Source organism: Arachis duranensis, chromosome 7, assembly GCF_000817695.3.
Source record: "Arachis duranensis cultivar V14167 chromosome 7, aradu.V14167.gnm2.J7QH, whole genome shotgun sequence".
NCBI classification, from domain to species: domain Eukaryota; kingdom Viridiplantae; phylum Streptophyta; class Magnoliopsida; order Fabales; family Fabaceae; genus Arachis; species Arachis duranensis.
The window spans coordinates 1,845,973-1,860,885 of NC_029778.3; the positions used below are offsets into that span (position 1 = coordinate 1,845,973).

General features: G+C 31.1%; 2 protein-coding genes across 4 annotated transcripts in view; both read left to right on the forward strand.

Moving 5' to 3' along the window:
- Nucleotides 1–3,260: 3,260 nt before the first annotated feature.
- The window catches only part of LOC107496280 (cytochrome P450 71D10), a 43,538-nt gene continuing 31,885 nt past the window's right edge, over nucleotides 3,261–14,913 (forward strand). Inside the window, exons 1-3 of one of the 3 annotated variants that reach the window (XM_016117495.3) lie at nucleotides 3,282–3,908; nucleotides 4,046–4,368; nucleotides 5,358–6,258. In XM_016117495.3, coding sequence (XP_015972981.1) covers nucleotides 3,335–3,908; nucleotides 4,046–4,368; nucleotides 5,358–5,975 — 1,515 coding nt within the window. In that variant the 5' untranslated portion in view covers nucleotides 3,282–3,334 and the 3' untranslated portion in view covers nucleotides 5,976–6,258. Of the gene's footprint in view, nucleotides 3,909–4,045; nucleotides 4,369–5,357; nucleotides 6,259–10,887; nucleotides 11,211–14,913 lie in introns of those variants that run through there. The other 2 variants (XM_052251891.1, XM_052251890.1) reach the window with 2 other exon arrangements.
- On the forward strand, nucleotides 9,552–10,241 carry LOC127740641 (cytochrome P450 71D10-like). Its single transcript, XM_052251894.1, has one exon. The coding sequence runs from the start codon at nucleotides 9,591–9,593 to the stop codon at nucleotides 10,224–10,226; it is 636 nt and encodes a 211-aa protein (XP_052107854.1). The 5' UTR covers nucleotides 9,552–9,590; the 3' UTR covers nucleotides 10,227–10,241.

Here is a 14,913-nt window from a genome sequence, read left to right on the forward strand (position 1 = left end):
TTGATGCAGTAAAGAGATTTAAAAATATGATTGGCAATGTAAATCCAAGGGATATATCCCTAAAATTTACGAATAGTCAACCTATTTTTAATGAAGAAGAAGAATGCTTGGTTCTAGCATACCAAGTAATATTCATGTCCGTTTTTTCAGGAAATTTTCAACCAATTGATCAAGTTCAAGATTTAATAATCTACAGTCATGAAGGAAGACTAGCCAGTACACTAGCAAGGGTCTTCGAAAGAACTCAAAAGATAATAAGGGAATCTCACACAAGAATCAATTATAAGAGCAGAAATACTTTGCTTGTGTCCAGTAAAAGAAATGAAATTGAAGAAAGAGAGATGAGACTCTTAGTGGAATTTGAATCAGCATTCTACAACTTATCTGGACTCTTAGAAAAGCTCCCCAAAGGGATAAAGAGAAATCTCTGCTATTTGATAAAAGATAGAGAAGACCACAAGTGCCAGCTATGTGTCTCAGAGTTATCTGAAGAAAGCAATAATGAAACGGAATCAACCCACATGATAAAGGAAGAAGACAACGCATCTGAAGGTCACATAATGAAAGAAGAGGACAGCACATCTGAAGCATCTCTCAACATTATTGCATAGTGACGTAAGCGCTTAGGTCATAGAGCACCAACAATGTAGCTGGTGCAAGATAATAAACAATGACGTAAGCAATGACGTCATAAGAAGGGTAAAGATGGGAATTGTCCATCAGACCCAACCATTATAAATAGGTTGCTTAGGCAATTGTAGAAGGCATCAAACAATAGAAAGCAGGAGGCTAAGAGTACTCATATGCTAGGAGAGTAAGGAGGAAGCTGCCTAGGCGATTCTATAGTTTGAAGAAGAATTCCCTTAGGAAAAACCAATTCTAAACTCCCCTCTGGAGTTAGTATCTACAATCTCCCCTCTAGAGATAAAAATATCTTATGTAAAATATACTAAATAAAGGAAGTTTTTCTCCAGAAAGGTACGCCTTTATCATAATCTCTTAGTTATGAATTATTTAGAAAGTTTAGAATTAACAGAAGAATCTAATTATTATAGATTAACTGCTTTATTAGATAATGAAAAATAGGCTGTTCTAAAAATAGAATTAAATCTCAAATCAAATGAAAATTTTAATAAACAAAATCTTTTAAAAGAAGTTTTTAATAGAAAAAATATAATATACTATGGAAAAATTCAACTTGAAGTCCCTATAAAGATAAAATTCGCCAATGGAGAACTTGAAATAGCCTTGATAAATGATGAAGAATTGAGTAAACAGATTGAGAAAATTAAGGATCAACAAAAAAGATCTAAAATTGGATGGATTCATATTAGTACTATACAAGTCTTAATCAAATCTACATATATGAAAGGAATTAATTCACCAATAAGCTTAGCAATCTGTGACAAAAGAATTACTGATGCCCAATAGATCAAATAATTGGAATTGTTCATGGAAACTTGGCAAACGTAAATGTTAAATTCAATGCCCATCTTGGATATGCTATACCTTTATCAACTGAAAACCTTGGAAGATCTATAAGTTTGGCTTATAAATTTCATAGAAAGAATCTAATGGAACAAGACGATGAACCTTTTTCAATTACATATACAATAAATTATGCTTTAACAAATAGCCATCATAGTATAATATTTAAAAACAGAAAAAGAATTTATGTTGATGAATTATTTCATAAAATTAATAGCCCTTTAAGTTTATCCAAGTTAAAGATTAAAGAAGAAAATTCTGAAATAAAAGAATTAACAAAAAAAGTAAAAAAATTAAATGAAACCCTAAACATTAAACTATGACAATAAATAAAGAAAAAATATATGTAACTTATCAAGACAAGAAACAAGAGCTCTTTGAAAGAGAAAATCGGTTGAATTATTTACAGTTTTTTGAAATAAATCAAAGAGCATTTGAAGCTCTAAAAATAATTTATGACAAGTTAAAAAGAGAAGTCGAAGAGCTAGAAAAATTAATAGAATCTCTAGAAAATAGTGATGAATCGATAATAGAATTTGCAGAAATTCTAAGATAAATAATGAAGTATACAAAGATTGAAAGACCAGAAAATAAAATAAAAAGGAAAAGGGCAAAAAAATTAAAAAGTAGAATAAAGGAGTATAAAAGGGAATTAAATAATCTTCAGATCGAAATTGATGACCTTATAATAAAAAGGATAGAAATAAGAATAAATATAAATAAGTTGGAGTTAAACTTAAAAAATTTATAAATGCCTGGAAAATCATATTATGACTTAAAAGAATTAAAGCTGTTAAAAGAAAAAATAGAAAATGAAGTTGAAAAATTAAAAAGATATTTAGAAATAACAGAAAGTGTAAAAATAAAAGAAGTTTTTGAGGATTTAAGAAATTATATTAAAGAAAAAAACAAACAGATAAAAGATTTTATATACAATAATCCATGCAAAAAAGAATATTATAAACTAAAACAAGATTGAAAAATCAGAATTATAAATACTAGTAATACGGTCAATACTTTTTATTATGAATTGGCAAATTATTCGAAGAGTTAATAGAAATTTTGAAAAAGAAATTAAAAAAAAGACGACTTTAAAAATTTGAGTTAATAGAAATTTCGAAAAAAAAATTAAAAGAAAAGACGATTTTAAAAATTGATATCAGAGCCAAGTTAACGATTAAGGGTAACACTTTCTCTTTAAACAACTCTTTTAATGACACATTTTTTCAACCACAAAAGACAAAAATCTGTACAGACACATTGTACACTAGATAGCCCCATTCATTAGATATATAGATTTCTCAAGATAGATCCCCTTTCCTTCCGACCTGTTACTAATGCATGCCACTAAAAGTCAAAATATAATTATTAGGTTTTCTTTTTTTTTTCTTTTTTTTCTTTATTAAGATTAATCATTAGTAATTATTTTTTATGTTTTCTCTTAATAAATACATTACAAATACACCAAAAGTTTTAACTATCATTAGTTTTTGATAAAATATTTTTCTATTAATAAACACATGCACAAATTAATGTCCTTAAGACATTTTTGTTGATTAAAATATGGTCGAAATTCAAGTGCAGTTAATATCACGTGAAGTTGATAAGTGAGAACCGTTAGATTGGTTTGATTAAATTGACTAAATTTTTATCTGATGAATCTCAACTATCAACTTCACGTAAAGTCGACTACAACTGAGTTTCTACCTTAAAATATTTATAATTAATCCATTTTGCAAGACACGTTTATTGGTGGCGGAGAAACATCCTCGGCGCGCGGTTGTGTATATATCCCCTGTATAATTAGTTCCTTCCTCCTCAATTATACATTACTCTAGCACATACCATGGATCTTCAAAACCTTATCTCTATCTTCACCACCTTCCTCTTTCTCTTTATGCTATTGAAAATAGCCATTAAGAAATTTAGTTCTTCCAAGGATATTACCAATTTACCCCCAGGGCCAAGAAAACTACCCATAATAGGAAACATGCACAACCTTGTAGGATCAATGCCCCATGAATGCCTAAGAAACTTAGCATCCAAATATGGACCCTTAATGCATCTTAAACTTGGAGAAGTGTCCCACATCATAGTTACATCACCTGAAATGGCACAAGAGATTATGAAGACTCATGATCTCAACTTTTGTGATAGGCCAAACCTTCTCTTAGCAAGAGTCATGAATTACAACCGAACAGGCATTGTCTTTGCCCCCTATGGAGAGTATTGGAGGCAAGTACGAAAGATATGCACCATGGAGTTATTAACAGTAAAGTGTGTTCAATCTTTTAGGCACATAAGAGAAGCAGAGGTTTCAGAGTTAGTCAAAACAATATCTCAAAGTGAAGGCTCTATTTTTAATCTCTCTCAAAAGATTTTATCAATGACCTATGGAATCACGGCTAGAATAGCATTTGGTAAAAAGAAATTTATACACAGCTCAAATACTTGTTTTTTTACATTTATTATTATTATTTTTTTAATCTCTCTCATTACATACAACTGTATCATATTTGCTATTTAATAATTGTATGGTTTTTATTTGAGAATATAGGAAAAAAATATAGCTACCAGAAAGTTTTTATATCATCTTTTGAAGAAGCATTGCAAATAGGAGGAGAAAATCGTATTGCTGATCTGTATCCTTCAATTAGAGGACTGCTTGAAATGATGAGTAGAGACAAGACTAAGCTTGAAGAATTGCATAAAAAGTCTGATAAGGTATTGCAAGACATCATAGATGATCATAGAAATAGAAAAGGTGGCAAATGTGAAGAAGAAGAAGCTAGTGAAGATCTAGTTGATGTTCTTCTCAAGTTTCAACAAAAAGACTCTGAATATCCCTTAACTGATGATAACATTAAAGCAGTCATTCAGGTTAGTCTAATAAAAATAATTATTATCAGTTTAATTATTTTTTGTGAAACTAAACAAGCCACGTGTTCAAAAAATTTTGCCGGTATTTATTTTTTTTCGAATTATGTCAGGTAATCAATAATTTTTTTGATTAATATGAACCATCACTAATAAAATAAAAACACACTATATCTTCAAATTGCCCACATAAATCTTAATATTAGAATAAGCATTATTCATACACCTAATAATATCTATTGTTCATCACATTATTCACTAATATTATTAATTATCTATACTTTTTCTTTTCTTTAACTTTTACAATATAAGAGTGATCATAATATTTTAAATTTAAGAGATAGCAGATTTTGTAATTTTTAATCATTAATTAATTATTAATAATATTTTTAATGATGTGAGATTGTATCTAATAATATAAAATTATTTAATTTTTATTTTATAATTAAATACTAGATAAAATTTAACAAAAATATTAGCCTCCTAACACTCCTCTAAACTTAATTGTAAAAAATTGTGGTTAGTATTTATTTTTATTTTTAACGTGGATATAATATTGTTGAAATTTTTATGTAGCTAGGCATATATGTAGCTTCGTTGACGAGATACAAAAGAAATATTAAAGAGTTGATTTTTTAATAAAAATTAATTATTAAATATTTATGTTTTTTTTTCAACACTACATATATACGAAATAATAAAAATACACAAAAATAAATTAAATAATTTCAGTACAACCCTTCTCTTAATAGTAAATTTTTTTCATTTTATTTTATTAGATAAATTAGTTCTTATATCAATCTTTCATATCATTTATTTAGGATTGATTAGTTCTTTTCTGATAAAATTTTATATATATATATTACAATTTAAATGCATCAAAAGTTTTGACTATTTTAATTTTTTATAATTTTGTTCTTTATACTAATAAGATTATTAATTCCTTAATATGTTTGTTAGCAAAACCTTTATTATAATTAATCCATTTGCAGGACATATTTGCTGGTGGTGGAGAAACATCTTCAGCGGTTGTGGAATGGGCAATGGCTGAAATGATAAAGAAACCAAAAGTGATGAAAGCTGCTCAAGCTGAAGTTAGAAGAGTTTATGGTAGCAAAGGGTATGTGGATGAATCAGAATTGCACCAATTGACATATCTTAAATCTATCATCAAAGAAACCTTAAGATTACATCCATCTGTGCCATTGTTAGTTCCTAGAGAGAACAAAGAACCATGCCAAATCAAAGGGTATCAAATTCCAGCCAATTCTAGAATTATTATCAATGCTTGGGCAATTGGAAGAGATCCAACATATTGGGTTGATGCCATGGAATTTAAGCCTGAGAGGTTTGATGATAATTATTCAATTGATAGTAGAGGCACAAACTTTGAGTTTATTCCATTTGGTGGTGGAAGAAGAATGTGTCCCGGAATTACATTTGCTACACCAAACATGGAGTTGCCACTTGCTCAACTTCTTTACCATTTTGATTGGAAGCTTCCCAATGGAATCAAGAATGATGAACTTGATATGAGTGAGTTGTTTGGGATCACTATAAGAAGAAAAAATGATCTCTGCTTAATTCCCATTATTCATTATCAACCTTAATTAATACAAATTATCTCTAGAGTGAGAAAATTAAAAGAGTGATTTTATATAAGAAAAGTATAAGTAGACAATGAAAATATTAAATAATGTAAATAATGGATATATCGGATGTTTAATTCACTAGGTATGCGGATGATTATCCTAATATTAAGATTTAGGTAGATAATTTAAGATGTAATGTATTTTTATTTTATTGGGCCAATTTTAGAACACATTGTATTATGTCTGTATAAAGAGACAAGTTCAAAGTAAAAAATTTTAAAAACCAACTCCTTGCATTAAACTGATCTGCCTTTGCTAGTATTTGTAACTGAGTATGCCTTTGTCTTTGTGCCTCTACCTTTGGAGATTAGAACCACTTCAAAAAAAGTTCCACCATTCAAATCACTATGGTAGAATTCTATTTACTCAAAGAGCCTAATTGATCCTAACTTGGCTTACTTATTTGACTTGGTTTGGTAGAATGCCAAATGAGAATGAAGTGCTTATTCTCTTTGGTGATATGTCACACACAGATGTGTATTTGTTTAATCTTTTGTTGTATTTACTAGAACATGTTAATCTTATTTGTTATTATGTAGAAGTTTAAAATTGAATTGATATTATACGTTTTTTTTGCTTATCTATATAAATAATGGATATTTTATTTACTATTCTATCTTTCTTTTAAATATTAAAATCATGTATGAACAGAATAACTTAGTTGTGATGGTCTTAATATATTAAAACTGTTCAATTAACCACGGTTAAACTAAGGCTACAATTCATTTTAGTATGTTGATAATGAACTAAATAAAAAAAGTACCATATTCACTTATTAAGGAACCTAGACACAGTTATCTCTTGCCCCAATTACTGTTTTATGCACAACATTAATTTGTTGGTGAGAGATAAAATCATAAAAACTTGCTTGTAGGACTGAAAATGATTTATACATTATTTCTTATGTCCTTTTGAACTCTTACAAGGTCAAGCAATTTTTTATATCAATGGCCTCTCCTTCCTCAAGATTTAATCGTCAAATAGGGAGGGTGAATCAAAATGAACGGTTAAGTTAATATCAAGTAGAGTGGTTAAAAAATACAGCCAAAACAAAATGCTCCCTTGGCATCTAAGATGTAATTGTAAATATAATAATGTTAGGGAATCAAGAGGTATCAGCCAAAAACTAGTCAAATGTCTCTGGATGAATCTAAAATTTTTATGTGGATGGTACTTATGCTAGGCATTAAGATGTTTTTTTTACTAAGTATTAGAATATTTTTTTTTCATACTAAATGGATGTTCTTTTATATATTTTATAAATTTTTTTATATACTAAGAATCGGAATTGTTGGAAGCAGAGTTTCGTGATCCCTGCCCCTAATTTTCTAACGTATCATTTAGAATTTTAATTTGAAGTAAGAAGCAATTAATATCAAATGTTATAAATTAAAATAAATAAAATTAATTAAATATAATTATAAATTAGTTAAGTTGTTTACCTTTTGGCTGATCACCTCTTGGTTCTATATACTTTTTCTTTTCCTTGTAAATATGGCCTTTATGCTCTCTTCTGCTCTACATTTCAAGGGCTGCAAAAGGTTCTTCAAAGGCTTGGCAGCTTTGACAGGTTGATTATTCATACCAATAATGCATCCTGATTTCTTCGTCTACTAGACTTTTGATCTTCAACCCGCTTGTATATCTTATTAGCTCGATCCTTTAAATAAAAAACCAAATGCAACATAAGAGGATTAAAATATTTATTAACTTAACACAGAGCTTGAAACCTGAGCTTCGTGACAAACAAAAGATAAACAATTAAATATGACTATCATGGTAAAAATGACACATGAAATAACACACTACTCACAGAATGTGTTTTTAAACGTTAAATATGAATTATACATGCAAAGAAAGGCATAATACAGAGATCTAGTAATCCAGAGTTCAGAAAAGCATAATCATCCAAGAAATCAGGTGTTTTAGATGGAGAATTTCTAAAACTATGGTTCAGCCTTTGGGTTTTAGCATTGTGAAGTTGCTTCCTAATAAATAATGCTACTTTTTCAGACCAAGAATGCTTTTGGTATGTTTCTAATTGCTTACACAAACTATTTCAGCTAATTCTACTTTTACTTCTATATCCATTATCTATCAAAAACCTGATTATGAAACCTCTAAATTCACACATTGCTTAAAAATCTATTGGATGATTAAAATGACCAGCAGAATGCACAGATGATATTTCTATGTTGTTGTTCAGAATCTTTATCCCTAACTCCCAAAATAAAACGACAAGCCCCAACTGAAAGATCTCTAGAAATAACCAAACCAAGACCATCAAACATTAAAGCAGAAATTGATAAATTAAAACCAAATTATGTAGAGGAAATGCAACATACCAAAAGGAATTGTAGTCAAGGTTTAATCATTAACAAATTCAACTCCGTGATTATTTTCAACAACAAAAAGATTTAGCTAAGTAATTATTTGAGTAAAACAGTAATAAATTCAAAGTTCAGTAACGATAATCAGAAATCAATTCATCTCAATAATAATTCTCAACAACAAAAAATCTAGCTCAGTAATATTTTCAACAACAAAGTATGGATGGTTCAGTGATAATCAGTAACAAACTTATGTCTGTGATTATTTTTAGCAACAAAAAAGTAGTTAAGTGATATTTTCAGCAGCAAAATCAAACACAGCAACAAAGCAAAAAAGGAAAGAACAAGAAAAAAATAGTTCAGTTTTTTATTGCAGGCTATTACAATAATTATTTATTTTATATATTAAAATAAAAAATAATACAAAATTAGTTTAATAGTTATAATTAATATTATTTTAAATTTTATTATTTAATTTAATTAAATTTATTAATTTATAAAAAAATTTAAATATATAACATTACTACAAAATCAACAACTTTATTTTGACACAAAAGATAATAAGTAGTAATAAAAGAAGTGATTTATCAAGCATTTTTTTCAGAATATGACAAGCGCATATTCTTTCGATGAGAAATTCAGTGAGCAATGATTACATTTCTGGTATAAAATATCAATGAGTAGTGGTCATCCTTAATTCGTCCACTTTATCTGATTAAGGCTAGCCACATATTATTTTCTGTACCTTATATTTAGATAAGAATCTGTGACTACTGATTGGTTTTCATAATAATATTGTTTGATGATAAAATAGAAATTAAATTAAAATCATATTTGCTTTTATTTATGTTCATAATTTTTTTATTTTATTAAAAAGATACAAAGTTTGTCTTAAAATAGAAATATTGTACTTATTTTATAGATCTCATTAAGGAGACAATAGACTATTTGTATAATATATATAATAGATTATTGAGTTACAAAATAAACATCTAGTCATTTTTTCAAAAGATAGAAAAAAGTAAAATTAATAATTAATACTTTCTAAACTTCTATTATACACATTGTATAAATATTCCATTAACTTCTCGTACTTTTCCTTATTTTATTTTCTAAATAAATCTATAATTTTTATTTCACCGAAAAAAAAAAGGATTATATATATAGTTGAGTTATATATATATATATCTTTCTCTCCTATTAGTTCCTTCTTCCTCAATTATACATTATTCTAGCACATACCATGGATCTTCAAAACCTTATCTCTATCTTCACCGCCTTACTCTTTCTCTTTATGCTATTGAAAATAGCCATGAAGAAATTTAGTTCTTCCAAGGATATTACCAATTTGCCCCCAGGGCCAAGAAAACTACCCATAATAGGAAACATGCACAACCTTGTAGGATCAATGCCCCATGAATGCCTAAGAAACTTAGCATCCAAATATGGACCCTTAATGCATCTTAAACTTGGAGAAGTGTCCCACATCATAGTTACATCACCTGAAATGGCACAAGAGATTGTGAAGACTCAAGATGTCAACTTTTGTGATAGGCCAAACGTTCTCTTTGCAAGAGTCATGAATTACAATCGAACAGCCATTGCTTTTGGCCCCTATGGAGACTATTGGAGGCATGTAAGAAAGATATGCACCATGGAGTTATTAGCACCAAAGCGTGTTCAATCTTTTAGGCACATAAGAGAAGCAGAGGTTTCAGAGTTGGTCAAAGCAATATCTCAAAGTGAAGGCTCCATTTTTAATCTCTCTCAATTATTATTATTATTATTATTATTATTATTAGTGTATTGTCAAGAATATCATGGTAAAAAAATCCTAGGGAAGCCACTGTATATTAAAAATAAATTTATCAGATCTTAGATTCTTTCATCATAAAAGTTAATTTTTGTGGTGATAATATTTTAATATTTTTTTAATATTGACTTAAAAATATACTATACATGTTAGGAGTCTCATAAGAGGAATATTAAAAAAAATGGCTTATATTAAAAATTAAGGAAAATATACTTTTTGTTTTTAAAGTTTGACAAACATTTTAAAAATACTTCTAAGTTTTATTTTATTTTAATTTTGTCCTAAAAGTTTTTTATTTGTATCAAATATATATATCCTAAACGATTAAATTTTCAAAAAATTTAACATTAATCTAACAATAATGCATAAAAATGATACTTGATTTGTTTGTGTTGAGAGTTGTTCTTATGAAATTGTTATTGAATTAGTCTTAAATTTTTTGAAAAATTAACCATCAAAGATATATTTGATGTAAATAAAAAAATTTTAAGATAAAATAAAAAAATAAAATTTAAGAATATTTTTAAAATTTTTATCAAATTTCAAAAATAAAAAATATATTTTACCCTGAAAACTAACAAATAAATAATGTTGTAAGATTTTAGACTCTTTTAATATAATAATTAATTTTTACTATGATAATTCTATCAGGATTTTACATCTCATTACATATAACTTTATCATATTTGTTATTTAATAATTGTATGTTTTTTATTTGACAATATAGGTAAAAAATATAGTTACCAAGAAGTTTTTATATCATCTTTTGAAGAAGCATTGCAAATAGCAGGAGAAAATTGTATTGCTGATCTGTATCCTTCAATTAGAGTAGTACTTGAAATGATGAGTAGAGACAAAACTAAACTTAAAGAACTGTACAAAATATCTGATAAGCTATTGCAAGACGTCATAGATGATCATAGAAATAGGAAAGATGGCAAATGTAAAGAAGAAGAAGGCAGTGAAGATTTAGTTGATGTTCTTCTCAAATTTCAACAAAAAGATTCTGAATATCCTTTAACTGATGATAACATTAAAGCAGTCATCCGGGTTAGTCTAATCAAGACAATACTTATTATCAGTTTAATTGTTTTTTGTGAACCTAAACAAGCCACGTGTTCAAAAAAATTTGCCCGTGTTTATTTTCTTAAATTTTTACAATATAAAAGTGATCCTAAAGCTTTAGACTTAATTAGAATGAGACCCATTATGTGCAGGCGGAACGATAAATTAATGATAGTATATAATAAATATTAAAAATTATTATATTTTGAAGAATTAAATTAAATATGTATAAATTAAAGTTAAATTTAAAAGGTATTTTATTTGCAATAATTTGTAGTACAAAAGATTTAGATGTTAGAATTGTACAAAGTGATATTTTATTTGGTGGTTTGATTTTTGTATTTGTTTTAATTGATGGACTTAGTTTTTTTATGTGGCACTCGTCCTCTTTTTTTTATTGGTTGTTGTTAGAATTTTTGCTTTCTTTTTTCTGTGTAGGTTCTTGGAAAGACATGTTCTTTATGAATTGTTGAGTTGTATACACTTTCTATTATGTTGTTTGTTCCATCTTTGCATGCATGTTCTTCTTTCGAATATGTGTTTTAAATTTGTATGATCCTTAATTTTTTTTTTGAAAGGAGAAGCTCAACACAACAAGTGGAGCATATATATAACAAACAGACACAATTATAAAAGGAGTACGTTATAAAAATACTAATTAATCTCCGCTGTCATCTTCGGCATTGCCATCAACAACAGAAGGGATCCACACCTATCCACTCCTTGTAGTGTATGGAGGACTGGTAGATGATCTCTTCAATCCCTTTTCCTTTATTTTGAAAAATCCGCCTATTCCTTTCCAACCAAATGTTCCAGATAATGGTACAGAAACATACCATCCACCTCTTGCGCTCCTGTTTACTAGTTGATAACTCAGTCCAACTTTAAAAATGCTCCTTTAGCGTTCCCGGGCACGACCATGGTCTTCCAACAAGAGAGAGCCAAGCACACCACACCTGCCAGGAGAATCCACAACCAAGAAATAAGTGGTATCCAGATTCAATATTTTCATTACACAACACACAGACAGTATCCTCCTGGTTAATCACTCCCAACCGACTCAGCCTCTCCTTCGTGTTGACCCTTCCAGTCAAGACAAACCATATGAACAATTCAACTCTAGAAGGGACTAAACATTTCCAAAATGTCCTAGTAAAGCTGTAGCTCGCTATATCCTCTGGAAGCATTTCCACCTGCATAGTCTGCACAAAGGAGTTAGTAGAAAATACGCCTTGTTTATCAAATTTCCACACAACTCTGTCCTCCCTCCCATATACTAAATTAACCAGTCTTAATGTTTCATGCAGCTGGTTGACTAGGTCCAACTCCCATTGGAATAGCACTCGCCTCCATTGGAAGTTCCATCTCCACTCTAACCCGTCCCAGAATCCACAATCCCCTATGACGGATCCTCTTTGTTTGAAACTGAGAAAAGCCTTGGAAAAAGATCTTTTAGGGTCCCACCACGTAACTATAGATCCTCCCAGAATCGAGTTCTTCTTCCGTCACCAATCTCCATGGACAGTCCGTTGATCATTTTCTGTTTCAGTCGTTGATCCTTAAACTGTAACTGGCATATATCCTTCCATGGCCCCCCCGGGTAGGTAGCACCTGAGATGACAACATCACATTGGGGTTGAGGTTGTTACATGAGCATACTACCTTCTTCCATAAGGGGCAATCCTCCTTCAAAAACCGCCACCACCACTTAAAGAGAATGGCTGTGTTACGTACCATGGCATCACCAACACCTAACACTCCGAACTTTTTGGGGGTCTGAACCACCTCCCACCTAACCATGGCCATACCAAGTCTACCATCCTCCTTACTCCATAGAAACCTTCTCTGTAGGGAGATCAGTTTTTCGGCAACAGCCTTTGGCATCTTATACAAACTCAAATAATAAACTGGCAGGCTATTCAAAACAGACTTAATCAGTACCAGCTTACCAACTCTACTTAGGGTCTTGGACTTCCACACGCTCAGTTTCTGCTCCACCTTATCTATAATGGGCTTCCAAGTCTTCACCAATCTCGGGTTCGCTCCTAACTGAATCCCCAAGTATTTCACCGGAAGAGAGGCCACCTTACAGCCCAACATTCGAGACATACGTAGTATCCACTGACCGTCACAATTTACAGGAATCATGCTGGACTTATCAAAATTAATAGTCAGACCTGACATGAGCTCAAAGCAACGCAGGATCCTCTTGTAATTCTTTATGGTTTCTTCTTCTGGTGGACAGAACAGGACAGTATCATCCGCAAACTGAAGATGTGACAGCTCGACGTGATCTCTACCCACCAATAACGGCGAAAGTCGCCCATTTCTCACCGCCTCCCTGAACATCCGATGCATGACTTCAGCAACCAGAACAAATAGGAAGGGAGACAATGGATCCCCCTGTCGCAAGCCTCTTTCCATCTTGAACGGCTTTGATGGTGAACCATTTATCAACACTGACATACTGCTCGTACTTACGCACTCCCTAATCCAATTCATCCATCTTTGGCCAAAACCCATCTTTTGCAGCACAAGATCCACAAAGTTCCATCTGACTTTATCATATGCTTTCTGGAAATCTAGCTTTATTATTACCCCTTCCTTCTTTGTCGCTTTCATCCATTGAACAGTTTCGCAAGCAATAAGGGCCCCGTCATGAATCTTGCGTCCTTTGACAAAGGCACTCTGAGTCTCACCAACCAGTCGTGGCATGATTGCTCGCATCCTCCTTACCAGTATTTTGGATATGACTTTATACACACAACCTACCATACTGATTGGTCTCAAGTCTTTAATTTCTGTTGCACCAGGGAACTTCGGGGCCAATGCCACCCAGGTGAGGTTCGCATTTGCCGGTAGCTTGCAAGTCAAGAAAAAATTCATCACCGCCTCTGTGAAATCAGAGCCAATTTCAGCCCAACACCTCTTTATAAAGTTCATATTATAGCCATCACTGCCCGGCGCCTTCCTTGATTCACAATCCCACACCGCTTCTTTAATCTCCTCAGGAGTCGGTTGCACCTCTAGAGCCAAAGCGTCATCTTCACCAATCATTTCCACCAGTCCGTTCCTGAATCCCACCAATGGAGTCGCTTCCTGATGATACAAATTCTTGTAAAAGTCTCTAATCGCAATCTTGATACGAGCTTGGTTCCTTACCATTCTCCCATTAATGAGAAGCGCATCGATCCTGTTGTTTCTCCTTCTTGCGGAGGCTAGATTGTGGAAATACCTTGTATTCTTATCAATATCCTTTGCATGTCTAGATCTCGACATCTGCTTCCAGTGTAGCTCCTTTCTTACATACCACTTCTCACAGCAAGACACTAACGCTTTCCTTCTTGCCTCCAATATTCCATCATAAGCGCCCTCACCCACCATATCATCAATCTTCTTGATCTCTTCCTCAAACTTCAAAATTTTCTTATCCAGGTCCCCAAAATTTTCTTTATGCCATCTTCTAATAGGAGCTGTCATAGCCTTTAATTTTTCTGTGAACTGTGTCTCACGTAAACCTCTCCATTCATCTTTGACCATCTTCAGAAATCCTTCATGTGTAAACCACGAGTCAAGACCTCTGAAAGGCCTTGGACCATCTCTCTGCCTCATGCCTTCCACTATAATTGGGCAATGGTCAGACAAACCCCTTGGACCCCCTCGTAATCGAATTTCTGGAAATTTTTCA

Excerpts from the sequence above, each read along its gene's own strand:
- LOC127740641 (XM_052251894.1), top strand. The coding sequence starts at position 9,591 with ATGGATCTTCAAAACCTTATCTCTATCTTCACCGCCTTACTCTTTCTC.